General features: G+C 44.6%; 1 protein-coding gene across 4 annotated transcripts; it reads left to right on the top strand.

Annotated features, from left to right (window-relative positions):
- The first annotated feature begins 35 nt into the window (after nucleotides 1-35).
- LOC101404879 (glutathione S-transferase A1-like) lies at nucleotides 36-15,316 on the top strand. 4 transcript variants are annotated; one of them, XM_004424019.3, is made up of 7 exons: nucleotides 36-139; nucleotides 6,662-6,774; nucleotides 9,944-9,995; nucleotides 10,981-11,113; nucleotides 11,845-11,986; nucleotides 13,995-14,126; nucleotides 14,928-15,316. In XM_004424019.3, exons 2-7 carry the CDS (start codon nucleotides 6,688-6,690, stop codon nucleotides 15,048-15,050), a joined length of 669 nt encoding a protein of 222 aa, XP_004424076.1. In that variant the 5' UTR covers nucleotides 36-139; nucleotides 6,662-6,687; the 3' UTR covers nucleotides 15,051-15,316. The 4 variants fall into 4 exon arrangements, with proteins under 4 accessions (XP_004424076.1, XP_087294840.1, XP_087294839.1 ...); XM_087438714.1 differs by lacking the exon at nucleotides 36-139 and adding an exon at nucleotides 5,250-5,273; XM_087438713.1 differs by lacking the exon at nucleotides 36-139 and adding an exon at nucleotides 6,407-6,566.
- The last annotated feature ends 4,050 nt before the right edge of the window (nucleotides 15,317-19,366 follow it).

Raw genomic sequence — 19,366 nt, 5'->3', positions numbered from 1 at the left:
AACTCTGTAGGAGTGGCTTGCCCTTAACTGATCTCTACCCGTGTAGGGGGAGGAGTTACTCCATTATAAAAATAGCTTATAAACACCTGAGGCGTTGCCATCGAGTTGCTGAGCCACGTGAGAGACAGACTTCAATAAGGTAAGTACTTATTTTATAAATCTTCATACATTGCCTCACATCCTCCCCTCTAGATCATCAGAAAAATACTTTAGAATGTGTCCTTAGCACAAGAAACGTCTGTTTTAGACTCACATTGTGCCTTCTTGGTGCGCTTAGGGGTCAGTTCAAGAGTTGTTTGGGCTGGCCCCGTGGCTTAGCTGTTGATAGTGCACACTCCGCTACTGGTGTCCCGGGTTCAGATCCCAAGTGTGCACCGATGCACCACTTGTCCAGCTGTGCTGAGGCGGCATCCCACATACAGCAACTAGAAGGATGTGCAGCTATGACATACAACTATCTACTGGGGGTTTGGGGAGAAAAAGGGAAAAAAAAGGGGAGGACTGGCAATAGCTGTTTGCTCAGGGCTGGTCTTCCTCAGCAAAAAGAGGAGGGTTGGCATGGATGTTAGCTCAGGGCTGATCTTTCTCACAAAAAAAAAAAAAAAGAGTTGTTTATTCAATTGCTGTTGGAAACATCTTCACAGAAATGTGAAAATGAAGAATTTAGCAAACTAGGGCACGAGAATTTAGATATGATAAAAATTAATGATAGTAGGAGAAATAAGAATGATATCATTTAGACAATCTGAGAATCTGCCCAGTGCAAGAGAGAGTGTGGGAGTTTGTGCCCAGGTTACTTACTCTCTCTGTAGAAGTGGTTGGCACACAGCAGTTGTGAGCTGTGATACTGTAATACTATGTCTGCTATGAAAATTCAATATTAAGACTGATTGTAATAGGAATAAATTAGTTTGAAGGTCAGCAGAACTCGATTCTAGTTCCGCCTTTGCTGGATTAGCTTACGGGCACGTCTCCTTCTCTCTCTGGGGTTCAGCCAACTCAGGGCAACCAGACAATGGATGGAGGTTTCCTAGTCTGGCCCTATGGACACTGTGGCCAGGCAACGCCTTGTTTTGGGGCTGTCCTGTCCATTGTCCTTTGTCTTTTAGTTAAAATTATTTATTAGAGAAATGTACATTCAGTTAGTTTTAAGGAATGTACTTGAGAAGAGTGTGATGGGGTTCAGGGCGGGCCGCCCCAAGATATGCCACTGTGGTTTGAGGATTATTACAAGCTGAAGGCAGTAAAGGCTCAGAAGACTCTGAAAGAAACTTTGACCACCTCCCCCCCATCCCCGCACTAACCGCCTAAAAGGATTTAAGGTAGAATACCTCTCCCCAGGACAGGCCATCACCATAGATAACTCTGGGTTTGGCTGGACTGGGAGGGCCCTTGCTAAGCCCATTCTTATCAAAGTTCTGTTTACCAAACATTTACATTTGTAAGGGAAGTCTCCATTTGTAAAGGTATCTCCCTCTGTGTACTGGGAAGGGGAGGGATGACTTCATCTCCAGAAATTTATCAGTGTGGAAGGCCAGGCCTTAAATCTGCATAATAACCTTCCACTTGTTTACTGAGGTTTTCTGGTAATCTCCCATAACTGACTCCCCCGTACCCCCAACATTCTCCTTTGTCTTATGCTGAAGATAGTATTTAAGAGGAGAACCTCCACCCTTTTGTCAAGTTATTCAGTTTCCCTGGTCTCTTCCATGTATACACGTTATAAAGCTTTGTTTGATTTTCTCCTGCTATTCAGTCTCATGTCAATTTAATTTGTAGCCCAGCCAGCAAGGACCCAGAATGGGTAGAAGGTAGTCTTCCTCTCCTACAAGAGTTAACATATATATTTCCTCAAATTTACAAACTTTCCACCTTTAAAATATCTACAGTGATAGTTTGTTCATATGTTTACAGGAAATCATCATTTCATCAATACTCAACTCACAGTTTTTCTCTCATTTTACTCTGTACTTGTAGAAAGAACACAGTGTGGGGGTCAAGTTCATCCTAGTGCTAGTGGCAGCTGCAGGGTCAAATGAGAGGTGCAAAAGGATAGAGAAGAATTATTCCATGTTTAAAAAATGTAGTTTTCAAAAAAATTATCTTAGGAAGATGACACAGATAAAATAGCCAACTGTAATCAAATATAAGGTATTTCCAAATAAATATGCAATCAATGTGTCTGTTAGCACAGCACGGTGGATGAAAAATGGAGGGTGGATGAAATGCAGAATGACTGAGGGTGGATAAGAAGGAGTCAGATGCACAATGAGGCATCGCCCCACTCCATGTCAGAGGCATCTCTGCTAGCTGCCCACTGGATGTAGCACCCTCCCTCCCAGTTTTGACAGCCAAAAATGTCTCCAGAGATTGCCAAGTGTCCTCCAGGGTGGGAGGGGCAATATCACCCCCTGTTAAGAGTCCCTGGGTGACATGACTTCTCAAACTCCCCAACTCAGGAAGTCTCAATGGGAAAACTAGAGAATCACAGGAGCACAGAAGGAGATTTTACAAAGCACAGGAACTCACCAAGCTAGAACGGGCAAGTCATTCAATCAGAATGTAACAGTCAACCATGCTCCGTGTACTAACATTGGGAGAAAAAAGGAAAGGTCTCATACAGGAGAGACGGAGAGGCTCAGGGAGATCATGTGACAATCCTGGAGCTGTCTGAATATAATAGAATTCACGGGAAAAAGTACAGTACCTGTGGGAGAAGATATTGAAATGGCAATGAGGAAAAGCACTAGGCAGGATGCTACCAAGAGCAAGGTTTGTCAGGGCTGAGGCAGGGTCCTCATTTGAAGGGGAGGAAGGCAGCCACGTGGGGTAGAGAGGCACGGAGCTTGGGAACTGGGTGCTGCCTGGGAGGCAGGAGTGCCCTGGGCCGCGGAGCAGCGCCCTCAGCTTCCTCAGCCTGGCAGCTCCTCACCAAAGACATCCTACAATCCAGGTTAGGTAATCAGTGAACGTCACTAATCTTTCCACAGGAGCCAAATAAAATGAGCCTTTATACGATTTTTGAAAAAACTCTGGATATACACATATATACATGCTTTGTCTAATCTTTTTATTGTTATTATTATTTTTTTTGCTGAGGAAGATTAACCCTGAGCTAACACCTGTACCAATCTTCCTCCCCTTTATATATGGGTCACTCCCACAACATGGATGATGAACGGTGTCAGGCCCCACCTGGGATCTGACCTGTGAACCTGGGCTGCCCAAGCGGAACATGTCAACTTAAGCAGTACACCACAGGTTCTGCCCCACATACTATGTCTAACCTTATTCCTGCTGGAACTCTATCTGCCAAGAGATAGATAGACAGATACGTAGATAGATAGATAGATAGACAGATAGGTAGACAGATAGACAGAGAGAAAGACAGATAGACAGACAGAAGAAAGAAGGCACGTGCTACCCAGTGTGTTCAACTCATTCGTCTCCCAGGATCTGAGATCAGGTGGGAGCTTGCATTTGCTGATCCCTAGGATGAATTTTATGCACATTATCTCATTTGACTTTCTCAACAGCCCTCAAAAGTAGAGATAACTCTGTTTTCAGAAGGGAAAATTGCAGTGCAGAGATGCATCCACCTGCGCATGGTTTTGATCCTCATGAGGAAAGGAGCTGGGATTGGGCTCCAAGTCTCCTCTCTGCTGAGGCCCGCTGTGATTAGGACCCCCAGACCTCACTCCTTTAGTTTACTCCTGGGATTATCATGGATAGAGACCTTTTGAGGAATATAAGCCTACTCCCCTATTAAGGTAAAGTGTAGTTACACTAGTGCTCAATTTACTCACAGTAAATTGTTAGGATGTCAAAGTAAAGCATGAGATGCTTTTATCAATGTTTCTTTTCAAGCCCCTAAAAATCAGCTACCAGAAAGGGGCTTAGGAATTCCTTGTTTCCTTCTCTTCCTCCCCTTCAACCGTTAGCTGGCTAATGGATTCTGAATGGGAAGAATAAACGAGAGTCTCAGGGAGAAGCACAGAGAGCGCCTGAGTGTTCCATGGTGGGGTGAAACCTGAAATGACGTGGCCCTGAAATCAGAGGACACAGCGTGTGAGCCTAGGAAAGCTGCTGCGCGTCTTTGACCTTCAGTTTCCTCCTCTTTAGAACAGGATACGAGAAGCTATTTCCCGGGGTTGTGGTCGAGGGCAGACACACTTGCTGGATATTGAGTGTGAATCAGGAACACACGTGTGTGCCCTTTGGCAATTCATCGAATCTCTCTAGTTCTCATTTTCTGCTGACCAGGCAAACGTTTAGGATAACTTTGGCCCCAGTCTGGACCAGGCCTTTGGAAACCTCCTAGTGGGGAGGTGAGGAAAGTTGTTTATGAGGAAGAGAGCTATGATAAAGTATTATCGAACATAAGAGTTCCTTTCCCTTTGTAACAGGATCCTCAGTGTAAGGGAAAGGAGCTGAGTGTGAGGTGTGAGTCACTTGGCTCTGTGAACTCTAGTCCACAGCACACACTTCCCGCCTCAGTGCCGGCTTTAGTCTCCTCTCCATTCTGCTCAATCCCAGCACCTCCACCTCCCGTGATGAGAAAACACAGACTCCAATATCGCCAACTACACAGCAGATGGTTGATTAAGCATGTTTCCAAAGGATTTTTACTTTCTAAACATTAGACTATTGAGTTCCCCATTAAAAATGTGGATATTGAACACATTTTAATCTACGCAGAAATAGAAGTATAATGATGTACACCTGAAATTTATACAATGTTCTAAACCAGTGCTACCTCAATAATAAAAATAAAAAAAGAAAAGAAAAAACTAGAAAAAAGAAAGAAAACATTTTGATATCTGAAATTCAAATCACAGACACTTTTTCAGAGTTATATCCACTGGGTAAAGAGAAGTAAATTTTCGTCCCAAACTCCAAGGCAATGAAATTTGGCAGGTAGAATCTTAATGTTTTCTAAACAGAGCCTGGGATTTGTTTTTTTTTTTTTTAAAGATTTTATTTATTTATTTTTTCCCCCCAAAGGTCCAGTAGATAGTTGTGTGTCACAGCTGCACATCCTTCTAGCTGCTGTATGTGGGACGCGGCCTCATCGTGGTTGGAGAAGCGGTGTGTCGGTGCGAGCCCGGGATCCGAACCCGGGCCGCCAGCAGTGGAGCGCACGCACTTAACCACCAAGCCACGGGGCCGGCCCCAGAGCCTGGGATTTGGATGGAAAATGCAACTGTTCCTCCCTCAGTCCTGGCTTTGCGACTCCCGCTTGTAATGAGTCCCGTGTGCTTCCATTCACACCCGTGAGAGAACTAACCATGTCCACTGTGGGAGCCGTTGAGTTTCATCCTCTGGTTCCCTCTATGTCGACCACCCACGCAGCCTGGGGTAGAACAGGGGCTTTCAAATTTTGCTGATTGGACACAACCAATGTCTCTCTCACCATGAGTTGACCAAATGAGTGTGCACACATCCACACGTGCAACACACATGACCGAAGCTGAAACTCCTGAGATGATCCTAACCTCGTCTCCATAGAGGGCACTCAGAGAGTTTCTACTGTCTTCTATTTCATTTTAAAAATTGGTGGATTTCACAATCCACTGAGGGATTGTCATGCATATTTTGAAAAACAATAATACAGAAAATGAGTCCTAGACTTTGGCTTCAAATAGAAGTGGGGTTGAACCCCAGATCCACCACCTACATTGGGCAAGTTACTGTATAAACCTCAGTATCCCCAGCTGTAAGGGAGAGTGATAACAGACCCACCTCAGGTGATTTTTGTAGGATTAAATGAAGGTAAATTAGTTAGCTCCCCCATCGTATGACAGACATCGAACAAATGTTAGTTCCACTCGATATACTGTAAAGTTGATGCAGTAACATCCCTCTTTCTAGATTGTAAAATGCACCAAGTAGAAGTGGAATGCAGAATTCCAAAATCAGGAAGGAATCAGCATCCTGTGTCTGTGGGAAGAATTAGGAACTTTTGAGCCTCATTTAAGTCAGTCTGAGCCCTAAATTTCAGCCTTTGAACAAATGCAGCGTTAACTCTGCTCCCTCTTCCCCCTCGCTGTCAGCGAAGGCCTCTGGTTTCAAGGCCCCTCACAGGCTCCCAGGGCCTGCATCTGTGTGGGGTCCAGCCCTGCCCTCCCTCTATCCTGGGGGTGGATTTCCATGTCCACCACTCCCTGGAGCCTGACCGTGGACGTGTTGTTTAACTAACCTCTGAGCCTTGGTCTCAACTGAAAAATTGATACAATCTCAACTATTTCATGGGGCTGTTATGAAGATTAAAGATATAATGTATCCAAGGGTTTAACATTCAGTCAGGATGGTTAGGAGGAGGTTTTCAATAAATATTAGTTCTCTAATCCTTCCCCTCCCCCTAATTCCCATGCTCACATCCTTATCACGGACTCTCACCTACTAGACTGTCAAGACCACCAGACTTCACCCAGTGGAGACTGGAGAATTGTTTGGTGCCATTTCTTGGGCTTGGCTCCTGAGGGTGAGAATTTGAGCCGAGGAAGATATTCCAGGGACTCTTCTGATGACACTGCCATGAAGGAGGCCGATCCTTCTTCCTCATTGTTGGTGCTGTTCAACCATGTATGGTAAAGTACATTTTTGCTTCTGTGGTTTTCTTTATTTGTTCATTCATTTGTGCATTCATGCATTCATTCAGGTTTAGAGAAACCAGGAGACAGCATCATGGCGGGGAAGCCCAAGCTTCACTACTTCGATGGACGAGGCAGAATGGAGTCCATCCGGTGGCTCCTGGCTGCAGCCGGGGTAGAGGTGGGTTATGAGTTCTGTCATCTTAAGTTGGATCTAAAATTGACTATCAAAGTCCTTTCTCACATAAGGTAGGAGACTGTTCTTACTAAATGACCTGTCAAGAGTTTTTGCATTAAACAAAAAATTCAGTTATTGAGAGATGAACAGATTTGACCTAATATATTATTATTAACATTTGTCATCAAAGAGCATAAACAATTAAAATAAATTCAAGAAACTAGTCACAGTGTGTTGGCCTTATTGCAATTTTGATGTAACAAACGTAAAATATCATTTATCACCTTTTTGTAACAATTAGAAATATGCACATGTTGTATATTAGATAATGTTAAAAAATTATTGTTATCGTTTTAGGTGTGATAATGTACTGATGTTATTTTTAAAATAGTTCTTATTTTTTAGAGTTGCACATTGAACTATATAAAGATGAAATACAAGATATCTGGGATTTGCTTCAAATTATTACAAGAGAGGGAGTGTGGTGGGCATATAGATGACGGGAGATTGGCTCGAGTTGTTAATTATTGCTGTTGGGTGAAGGGTGCAAGGAGGATCTTTGTTCTTTTATTTTAATTGTACATGCTAGAAATGTACATAATAAACGGATAAAATATATAATGTTATAATATAAACTTAAGACATAACCACAAATGTGGGGAGGAACGGATTGTAGCAAACTGCCTGTGAAGATGTAATACATTCACTCAGCAGTGATTTTGTTGAGAACCTTTAAGTGCCAGGTTCTCTACCAGGCCCTGGGGACACACGGATGAACAAGACAGACACAGGCCCTGTCCTCAGGCAGCTTACATTCCAGTCAGGTTGCACACGGTAAGGAGGTGATTAGAAGCAGAGAGGGAGAACCTAGGAGGACACCCAAGCATTTACAGTGTCAAAATGCCATAGTCACAGTGGAAAAACGGTAGGTTTCCCTGGGACTCTGATGAGTGCTGCCCTCTAGAGGTGTCACAGAGAAAAACACTTCTCAGTCCACATCAGAGGGACCAGCAACTCTGGGAGGGTTTTCCCCGGGGGAGGGGGGGGGAGGTCTCGACATCTTGCCCCTCAGGTGGGAGCAGAAAAGCAGGGTTCCAGGTGAGGCGGTGTCCTGTGACAGGAACTTCTGGTGTGCTCTCTTCAGCCCCATAACACCATGTTTACTGAAGCCTTGGGATTACACTCTGGATTGCTCCATGGGTGCATGGGGCTTTAGCCTGGTCATCTCTCAATTTCATGAAGAAACAAGGACACAAATCATCCAAACAGTGCCATTCCAGGTCGTTTTCTCTCTATGAATCAATAGCCTGTTTTCACTGTGTCCAGTGTCAGCTTTGGGTTCAGGGATGTGTTCAGAGCCCCGGGGCAGGATGAGCTCAGCCCAGGAGGGGGAAGAAGGGGGAGATGCTGAGAGCATCCAGGCTTCCTCTTCTCCATCCCGGCTTGACTGAAGAGGGTGGTGGAGCAAGGACATACTAGAGGCTCTTGGTCAGGGCTTCTGGGTTCTCTGTGACCAAAGGCTGACCCTCACCATCCCATCCGTCTCCACTAGCCTCACAAACAGCATCTCACTAGCCACCCCCACCACACCTCGGCCACCCTGCTGTGAAGACCACCACCATCCCTTATGTTTGTCTTGAACTGGGTTATGAATTGCTGCACCCACACCTCACTGTCTGTATAGTCTGACCCTGTGGAGTCGTGTAGACCCACAATACACTGTTAACTGGGTGAGCTATAAACCCCCAAATTCCCACATTTTTCACCATCAAGAACCCCTTTAAACCGTAATAGCCACTGCAAACACCACTACTAGTTATTACTTGGTTTATGTGGGCCGGGTCCTGTAACATGCATTTTAAAACACCTGATATTCTACCCACGTTTTATAGATAAGGAAACTAAGTCCTGGAGATGTGAAGTGACTGTGTACAGATCACACAGCTATTACGAGGCAGAGTCAAGATTGGAACCAAATCCTATCAACACTGAAAACCGTTTTCTTGACATCTGTCTCTTGACATTTGGTTTATAGATTCTGCTAATTAAGTAAACTGTGTGATTATATAATTACTGCTTTTCATATTTACAGTTTAAAATCCCACAACCATTCAAAGCTTCTGGTCCGACTGAGACAGCCTTGCTATTGGCTGTCACTCCAACCACAGAGACTTGCCTAAGTAGAAGGGATAATATACATCAAGGTATAAATCCTGAATGTAGGTCAAGGGTAGAGTATATGTTCACCAATGTCAGACTGCTTTAAATTCAAAAAAAACAAGTATGGCATGGTGAAACAGCAACCAACTTCAAAAATCATGGCAACTTATGTTTATTGAGCACTTAGTGTATACCTGGTACTGTTTAAAATCCTTTGCACACCTTACGGATTTAATCTCTTTACACCAACCTATAGGTTGGTACCACAACTCTACGCATTTTATAGATGAGGATACTGAGACACAGAGAGATTGAGACATGTGCCCAATTTAAGAGATCACTACTTGTAAGAAATGATATTCAAACTCAGGCAGTCATATCAGAAATCATATAAAACTTAGATAAGAAAAAACACTAGTTAGAGAACTTAGTGGGGAATTCTAACCTGATGTGCCCACTGTTTTCTAGGAGAGCAAATTCTGAGTTGAAAGAGTAAAGCTGTGCAGCAACCAGGACTCATTTTACCCTGAGTGGGGCCTTGTGGGATGGGGTGGTGTCAATGACAGCAGAGGCCCCTGGTGGCAGCATCTTAGAGGGTCACTGCCCCCTGGCATACCGCATGCCGGGGGACACTCAATGAACTGTCCTGATCTCACGTGGAGAGACAGGCTTTCCTGAGATATTCAAACTCCACAACAGGAAGATCTTCCCGGTCCCTTCCCGCTGTGACATCCCCTCCCCAGTCACCACCTAACCATCCACAGAGCTGGAAAGAGGGTGGAGGTGAATTGAAACTGCAAGAGTGAGCTGTCACTGCTGTAACCCGTGCTCTTTCCTGACGCCTCTCATCTCAATTCCCAGTGGCCCTGATCACACTCCTCTGCGTACCCTGCCAAGCTCACAAATCTCCCTTCTCCTCATCATGCACCAGACAGGGGCCATTCAAGTGTAAAATTTCTATAATGCTGTGGAATGAAAGAACAAGAACTCACTGACTGTTTCTGCTTTCCAGTTTGAAGAGAAATTTGTAGACACTTCAGACGACTTGGAAAAGTTACGAAATGGTAAGACCTAGTATCTAAATGCCTCTGATGAGAGTATCTAGTAGAAGTCATGTGTTGGGGTTTAACCCCGGGCAATGCCTATGTGTGTGTACCCTGGGAGCTGGGGGCCAGGGAGAGGGAGGGAAGTGGTGCAAATGTCAGGGCTGGGGCTCCTTGAGCAGCTTTGGTAACTCGCTCAGGGCAGGAAGGGCTGGAACTCTGTGAGTGTTTGCTCCAGGACCATCCCCCAGGCCCTGTGGATCCCTCTCTTTGCTTCTCCTGCTTTTCTGCCCAGTGACTGAGCTCTAGCAGCTCAGGATCCCACAGCCCTCCCTGCAAGGACAGCAAACACATGTGTTAGAGTCAAAGAGGAGAAACAGGCCCTGCAATTGCCTTGAGTTCTCTTCTCTGACGGGTTGACAATGTGATGTCCTAGCGTATTAGAGACTCAGCAAGATGGCGTTGAGTTAGTTGGAAGGCGAGGGGAGCCTGTGAGGAGGGAGCAAAATCCTGAGGGCCAAGAGCAGTGGGGTGGGGACCACAGGGCCACCTGCACACACTCTCCAATGGGTGGGTTTGAGGACTGTACAAAACACCCTCTGGAGAAATCCCTCTTAGTACTGGCCTTAATGGCAGGAACCCACAGACTTATCTTGGGAACTTTCCAACTGAAATGGCAACTGACTGGTGACCGTATTGCAGCCTCTCCCAACTTCTTCCTAAAATATCCCTGAAGAGAAATCAAATGCAAAAAGCACAGGGACCTCCCATGTATCGGGATGGGAAATAAAATGATAAGTGAAATAATATGCTAAAAAGTAAAGGCACATTGTAAAGAAAAAGGATTACAGGAAGCTAAAAACAAATTCTATACCCTGTGAAATGTTCCCAGGTTATAATTTTTTTTTCATTTTTTATCTTCAGTCATTTCAGCAAACCGTTTTTCATCCTGAAAGTGTCATCCATAAAAGATTTCACTCTCTTTTTTCTTTTCTTCTTTCCAAAGACGGGAGTCTGATGTTCCAGCAAGTGCCAATGGTCGAAATTGATGGGATGAATCTGGTGCAGAGCAGAGCCATTCTCAACTACATCGCTGCCAAATACAACCTCTATGGGAAAGACATAAAGGAGAGAGCCCTGTACGGTATTTTTCCTGCTCTTTCATCAACAGTTAATAGGAACAATGTAGGTCCGTCCCTGAGGGAGCAGGACCACGGCAGGGGGATCATGACCTTGGTGGTATAGACTGAGGTCCATTACAGCAGAGACTTTGGAGGATTAGGGACAGGAAACCTGCAGTGGACTCAAGCAAGTGGGATTAGAGGAGGATATGGCCATGTATAGGGCACAGTCACAGAGTTCTTCAAACCCTGATGAACATTGGGTGTTATGTGGGCCTGGGTGGTTAACAGGATGAGAGGGAGAGGGCCGTGACTGAGAGGGCTGTGCCAGGGACTCTCTCTGGAGGTTACTTAGGTGGCGGGTCTTTGGCCGTGTGAATCACACTGAGTTTGTGCACAGACCAAACTCCAGCAGAGATGGCAAACCCTAGCTAAAGTTTCAGTGGTTACTTGCTGTGATTCCACCAGTGTCTCTCATGCCTGTGACCCTGGGCAGGTCACCTATGCTCTCAGTCCTTATATTTGGTCATGTGTGCAGCAAAAATTTTAGAGACTTATCTAGCTTGAGAGCTTGCTCTGGAATGAAATGTGAAAATTAAGTAAAACTATAGGTGAATGAGTGGTGTAGAAAAATGCACCCAATGGAGGTGAATTCCTTTGCCACACCCTGGTGCCTCATTCTTTTCACTTTTAGACTATAACATCTAAGGCAGGAGACATTTGACACTTTGGTCATTTTTGTCTTTCAGGATTGATATGTACACAGAAGGTATAGCAGATTTGAATGAAATGATCCTGCTTCTGCCCATAAGCCCACCTGATCAAAAAGATGCTAAGATCACCCTGATCAAAGACAGAACAGTAAATCGTTATCTCCCTGCATTTGAAAAAGTAAGTGGGCTTTTCAGTGTTTTGGGGTCACTGAGGTTAGAGGAGAAAGAGAAAGAGTGTCTGGGCATTCCTGGGGCATTGACCCTCACTTCCAGGGAGCCTTCCTGAATACTAGTTAATGGAGCACCTGACTCTCGAGGCATTTTATAAAAATCCACTGTAAGAGACAATTGTATCAGGTTTACCAAGTTGTAATTTTTCAGCAAAATTTCAACTTACTTGGATGAAATCTAGAATTCTCTATTCAGTGGAATTTCATGGTCATAGAGCCTGGGCTGTAAAAGGCTCTGAGAGCCTCCCTAGAGATTGGAGCAGATCCTGCAGAGCACCATACAGGGGCTTTTGCTCCTGGAGGAATATGATGCAAGCCATACATCAAAAAATATTCTGGTACCATGTGTAGGGAGACATGAGACCAGCTGCCCATCAGGAGAATGTGGTAATGTTTCAGAGAATGAGTGTGATGTGTCTAACAGAGATGGGGCAGTGGATGGAGAGGAAGCGATAGATGTAGAGATGTTAAGGGAAAGTAATCTACAAATTTGTGAAACATGGCTCTTAGATTTTTAAGGAAAGTCATGCAAACTAAGGAAATAAAGTTCCATCAATATACATAGTACCTACCTTAGTTAAGGTTTCTCTTTGAAGGTAAAGGAGAATATTTCAAGATCAAAAGTACCTGAAATCTTGCTAAATAAAAATCATGAAGCAAAAAATGGTTGTAAGAGATACAGCAGCCTCACATACAAATAGAATCCTTGTCTTTGTAAGGCATTAAATCATTCTTTCATCCATTCAACAAATGTTAATTCATTTCTAGTGTTTCAGATCCTATTGAAGGAGCAAAGCACTTATACTAATCAGAACCTCCACTCTCCTGGTGCTCGTGGTGCTGAGGGTTTAGGCACATTCACATGGTGACAAGCTCTTCAGTCACTGCAGTTTGAGGACATCTACACTCGGAAATCAAAGAGCCTTGTGATAACATAAATGAAAGAGGCATATCACAAAATGGCATTTGATGCTTTGTTATAGTCTTTATTTTGATCCAACTTCTATATGCATACATAGTCTGAAAGGGTATTTGTCATAATCTTATGATCTTTAGTTGGTGGAGCCATGTGTGTTTTTTCTCTGTGATTTCCATATTGCTGCAACATTTTTAATAAACATAGTCTGCAATTATATTAGTATTAAAAAATTAACATATGCACAAAAGTTGAAAGATGTGTACCATGAAATATATGCCCACCACACAGATTCAAAAATTAACATTTTATTACGATGCTTGCTTAATCATATATGTCCATTCCTCTCCCTTCCAGTCAAACATATTATTTTTTGACACATTTTAAAGCATGTTGTAGACATCATTGCAGTCACACCTAGACACTTCAGGCTGCAAATTAGAACATATTCCACCAATGTTATTGACAGATACAAGTGGAGTAGAAGCAGAGGGAATGTTGTAAGGAAGACGGTGAGTTCAAGGTGACCCAGGTTTATTTCAGGTCCCAGAGAGATAGACAGGAAATGAGGAGAGCAGAGGAGAGGAGAAAAGTAGACTCTGAAATAGTCAGCTGGGGACTGAAGAAGGCTGTCGTGAAGATGGAGTCTTTGCCCAAGTGAGAGAGGAGAGAGAGCAGCATGAAGAGCCACATCCTGAAATCTCATGGTTCCTGAGACAGTAGGGCGTGTGGCAAACAGAAACATGGCACAGCGGGTGCTAACCCCTTGGCCCAGAGGAAGGTGCAGCAGGAGCCCAGTGACGTTGGAAGGGGCGAAGGACATGGTGGCCTGGGCTTCAGCTGAGGAGCGAGGGAAGAACAGCAGAGCCCACTCCTCCCTCCGTCTCACTGAGTCAGGGCCGGTGGAGAAGGTCTGAGGCTCCACATCCGCCCCGGGCGGGCAGCAGAGTGGGGAGAGTGGGGCTGGAGACACCTGGGAGGAGCAGGGGGCCCAGCCTGACTGTGCCTGTGTCCATGACCTGATCCCTCAAATTCTCCAGGTGTTGAAGAGCCACGGACAAGACTACCTGGTTGGCAACACGCTGAGCAGGGCTGACATTCAGCTGATTGAACTTCTCTACTCTGTCGAAGAGCTTGACCCCAGCCTTCTGGCCAACTTCCCTCTGCTGAAGGTGATCTCTTTCACAGCCCTCATCTCCCATCTTGGAATCTAATATTTGGTTCCTTGGTCCCCATTATTGTCCAGGCCTTTGCTGCCCTCAGGTCTCCAAAATTGGATCCTGGGTCCGGGCCTGAGGCATGAAAAGAATCTTATGCCGAGGAGATCTGAGTGGATGCTGCCCCAAGAGGAAGAATTTGTCTTTTACAAGGAGAGCGACCCAGGGTCAGCCTCTCTCTCCCAGGCCCCTGCTCCATGACGGTTTCTGTCCTCTTTTCTCTGGGATTCCCTTGACCCAGGTGTGTCCTTCTCTTTTCACACCTGAGTCTGTGAGCAGGTCTCCTCCCCTCAGCTCCTGCTCCTACTTTCAGACGTTGTGTTTCTCTCTGCACAGTCTTTCTCTGTCCCTGTCTCTCTCTCTCCGTGGGTAAATTGGCTTTGACTGGCCTCGTGGTTTCTCTTTTATATTTTCTGTCTCCAATACCTGCCCACTTTCCTATATCTTTGCTTTTCCTGATTGGAGACTTTGTGCTGATATCTGACAGAAACATCCTTTTCCTTGTATTGCAGGAGAGCCATGAATCCACAGGATGAGTGTGTAGGGAAGAAGAGAGGGAAGAAAGTGCTATTGAGCCAGATTTTCTTCCTCTTATTTCTCGTGTCTCACTGGGTGTCTGTTCCCTAGCCTCACACTGGTGCTGATGGAGGAGACTCAGTGGGTCCTCGTCTAGGAGGGTTTCCGATTCCCGGGCTTGTGCTAATGACAGGGTTGGTCTTTGGCTCCTCTCTGAGGCTGTGCTCCTGTGCATTGCAGGCCCTGAAAACCAGAATCAGCAACGTCCCTACCGTGAAGAAGTTTCTGCAACCTGGCAGCCAGAGGAAGCCTCCAGTGGATGAGAAACTTATAGAAAAAGCAAGAAAGATTTTCAAGTTTTAATAAAGCAAGCATGGCCCCCAGCACATGCTGGACCACCTTCTGAAATCTTTCAAAAATGAAGTACTTGACCTAAATGTAGATCCTGGCTATGTGAGACTAACATACTATTCCAAGGTTTTAGTGGTAATTAAATAATAGCACTCCTATGAGCAGTTTTAGTTACAATTTATTTTTTTCATTAGGATCAAATATGAAATCAGATTTTCAATCTCCTTCTATACTGTCTCTTGCTTGGAATGAAAAATTAAATACAAAAGGGAAACATAGATCATGCAGTCTCCTTGAATTTTTCCTGACATTGTCATATAACATATGTCACAGAGCAATCAAAGAGTCAAGTGTAGAAATTCATACCGGACACTCTCAGGTATTCACGGGAAAATACCCACCTCTCTCATTAATGGCTAAAGAAATTTTCTTTTTTCTTTGAGAGGCATTTTCCTTCTGATAATAAAAATGTTTTTTGTGATATATTTATGAACACCGATTATGTCCCCTATGGACTCTTTAATTTTCTACGCAGTGAGGAAGGAGTGAAGAACAAAACAGAGCCGAGCTCTGCTCTCAGGGGACCCTCTGTCCCTTCCAGTCCCCGAGCACCCTGGCACATCATCACTCTGTTGCTTAGTGCTCTGTGGGGCCTGGGCATGTGCCCTCCTCTCAGGTCACTCAGTGTCCCTCAGACCTGGGCTTCCAAGATACAGACTATATGTATGAATTAAGTATAAATGAATATATATAAAATCATTGTTCTGGGCCAGAGTGACCGGATGAGGAGTGGTTTCTAGTTTTAGCCACACCAGGGCCAATGAGGAATACTCTCCCAGAAAAGGTGGGCTTTGGCACATGGAGTTCTCCTCCCCTTAGTGTGAGGGTCCCCACAGTGGGGGGTGGGGCGGGGGGCACACAGACACAGGGCTCCCTGACTGCGGCCTCACTTCACTCTAGTCTGCTCCATGCCTAAACCAGAGCGGTTGTCCTATTGTGCTAATCTGAGTCTCTCCACCTTCTTGATCTCCTTCAGTGACTCCTGTACCTGCAGGGAGGCCTCCTCACATCCCTCCTCACACCCACCTCCAGCCCATCACACTCCTGGGCAAGGCAGGTCCCTGGCCTTCCTGCCTGGGCACAGTTGCTAGCCTTGCCTGGCAGCTCCTTCCCCCCGGACACTCCACTCCTCCCCTTGGTGCTCCCCAGGGAGAGCTAGGCTCTGCTCTGGCCTCCCACAGAGCCCCGTGAGCATCTCAGAAACCTGAAGCCACTGTGCCTCCCCCACTCCTGGTGTGGGGACATGGCCCTGCAGTGTCCCCAGGGCTCCCTCACCAACGGTAATAACACAGTACACAAATCCCCGCACACCTGGGTGATCTAAGGGCTCTAGTCTGGGCTTTGGGAATTCCTCACAATTCCCCCCACACTCCCACCTGCCTGACATTGGTATTCCCTCACCCATGTCTTCAGAATATGTTATTCCCATCACTCAAATGCAGTGTGTGGGGCTTGCTTGGAGCCTGATGTAAATAAACCAACTGTAAAGAATGCTTCATGAGATGTTTGGGAAAATTAGAATGTTGAATACTTACTGCAATGAGGGAATTATAAAACTTTAGTTTGATACAAGAACAGTCAGATTATGTTTAGAAAAAGAGTCCTTACTTTTGAGAGATTAACGTAGTAAATTTTTGACAGATGAACTGATATTCTGTCTAGGATTTGCTTCAACATTTTTTTTTAAACAGTTTTATTTATTTATTTATTTTTGTGAGGAAGATCAGCTCTGAGCTACCACCCATGCAAATCCTCCTCTTTTTGCTGAGGAAGACCGGCTCTGAGCTCACATCTATTGCCAATCCTCCTCCTTATTTTGTTTTCCCCCAAAACCCCAGTAGATAGTTGTATGTCATAGTTGCACATCCTTCTAGTTGCTGTATGTGGGATGCCGCCTCAGTATGGCCAGAGAAGTGGTGCATCAGTGCGCGCCCAGGATCTGAACCCGGGCCGCCAGTAGCAGAGCGCGCGCACTTAACCGCTAAGCCACAGGGCTGGCACTAGGATTTGCTTCAAAATAACCGTGGTAGTGGGGGCAGTAGGTGGGAGCATATATTAGTTTCTTGTGATTGCTGTATCAAATTACTACAAACTGGGTGGCTTAAAACAACAGAACATGTTCTCCCACACTAGTGGAAGCTGAAAGTCCCAAATCAAGGTGTCAGCTGAGCTGCCTTCCTCCAGGGGCTCTAGGGGACAATCCTTCCTGCCTCTTCCAGCTTCTGGTGGCTTTTTGCATTCTTTGCTTGCCTTGGCTCATGGCCACGTTACTTCAACCTCTGACTCGGTCTTCATCTCCCCTCACCCTCTGTGTGTCTTGGTCTTCTCTTCCGTTGTAAGGATACGTGTTCTTGGATTTAGGGTCCACCGGGATAATCGAGAATGATCTCATCTCACGCTCCTTAACTTAGTAACATCTGCAAAGACCCTTTTCCCAAGTAAGGTCACATTCACAGCTTGAAAGTATTTGGGCATGGACTTATCTCTTTGGAGGGCACCAGACCACCCACTACAGGTGGATCTTGTGTACAGATGAAAAAAGATTATTGGCAGTTGCTGAAGCAGGGAGATGGGTACACTGGGGTTTGTAATACTAGTCTCCTTACTTTTGCTTTTGCTAGAAATTTCCCATCTAAAACACTATATTATTTATTGTGCTCCTAATATGTGCAGGGATTGTGCCAGACTTTGGGGAGTTGACTGAAAGCAAGATGAAGGCCCTACTCCCAGGAGCTCACAGTCTATGGGGAAACTGATATTAAACATATAGTGTCAAAATAATGTGAGAAAAGATATATTAGGGGAAATACAATCGTAGCTTAAGGTAGAGTATTCTCTTCAGAGCAAAGAGCATGTGCAAAGGCCCAGAGGCTAGGAAGGCTGATCTGAATGTGGCAGAGACAAGAGTATACACATAGGGTTGCCAGGTTTAGCAGATAAATACAGGACACTCAGTGAAATGTGAATTTCAGATAAACAATAAATAATTTTTTACTATAAGTATGTTCTATACAAAGTTTAGGACATACTTATACTAAAAAGTTATTTATTATTTGTCTACTATTCACATTTAATTGGGTGTCCTGTATTCTATCTGTGACCTAGTATAAAAAGTATTCCAGAGACCTGCCTGCCGCTTACTGACAGCAGCTCCCTGCTGCTCATGGCAGAGGTTTCTCACCTGCCTTCGTCCTTGCATCCAATTCCTGAAAACCTCTCAGTAAGTTTTTTCAAAAGCCATTCCCCACTGACTGGCAGAGAGAGTCCAAACATCCTGAAATTTTTTGTTTAATATTTTAATTGCCAACCTTGAAAAGGAACATATTAACCAATTGTTTTGTGATAAGAGGAGGACTTAGTTTTCTTCTAATCTAGCATGGAACCCATGGCCCCTGAACTCTAAAGGAGGGGCTTTTTAAGTGAAAGAGGTGGGGAGTCTTGAGCATGTCCCCGAATCACCGGAATGATGACCAACAACCTAACTTATCACACAATTGTGTGGATGGGCTATTTGACAAGGATTAGTGAGGTTGAACCCAAGATGCTCGGGTTACATCAAGCATTCTGACACATGACAGTAGCAGCAGATTTATTCAATACAAACGGATCTGGGACATCTGTTCCCTGTTGTCATGGGACCACGTGATTAAAATTAAAATCGTGTAAGGAGCTGTTGGCAGTTATTCAAATGTTAAACATAGAGTTACCATATGACTTGGCAACTCCACTACTAAGCAGATACCCAGAAGAGTCAAAAATAAATCCACATTAAAAATTGTACTCAAATGCTCATAGCTGTGCAGTGCATAATCTTCAAACAGTGGAAACAGTACAAATCTATCAAGTGACGAACAGATGAACATACAGCGGCACATCCATACCATGGAATATTATTTGTGTATGTAAAGAAATGAAGTTCTGATGCGTGCTACAACAAGGAGGAACCTTGACACATTATGTTACATAAAAGAAACCAGACACAAACGGCACATATCCATGAGTTCATTTTATGAAACATCCAGAACATTCATGTTCATAGAAGCAGAAATTAGCTTAGTGGTTGCCTAGGGCTGGAGGGAGGGAAGAATGTAGAATGCCTGTGAAAGCACACAGTGTTTCATTTGGGGGGATGAAAATATTCTGAATTAGAGTGTGGTGATGGTACAGAATTCTGTGACTTTACTAAAAATCACAAAGTTGTACACTGGAAAAGAGTGACATTATGGTAGGTGAATTATATGTCAATAAAGTTTTTATTTTAAAGGACC

Source organism: Ceratotherium simum, chromosome 13, assembly GCF_057802395.1.
Source record: "Ceratotherium simum simum isolate JZ-2026a chromosome 13, ASM5780239v1, whole genome shotgun sequence".
NCBI classification, from domain to species: Eukaryota; Metazoa; Chordata; class Mammalia; order Perissodactyla; family Rhinocerotidae; genus Ceratotherium; species Ceratotherium simum.
This window is presented reverse-complemented; position numbering and strand designations above follow the sequence as displayed.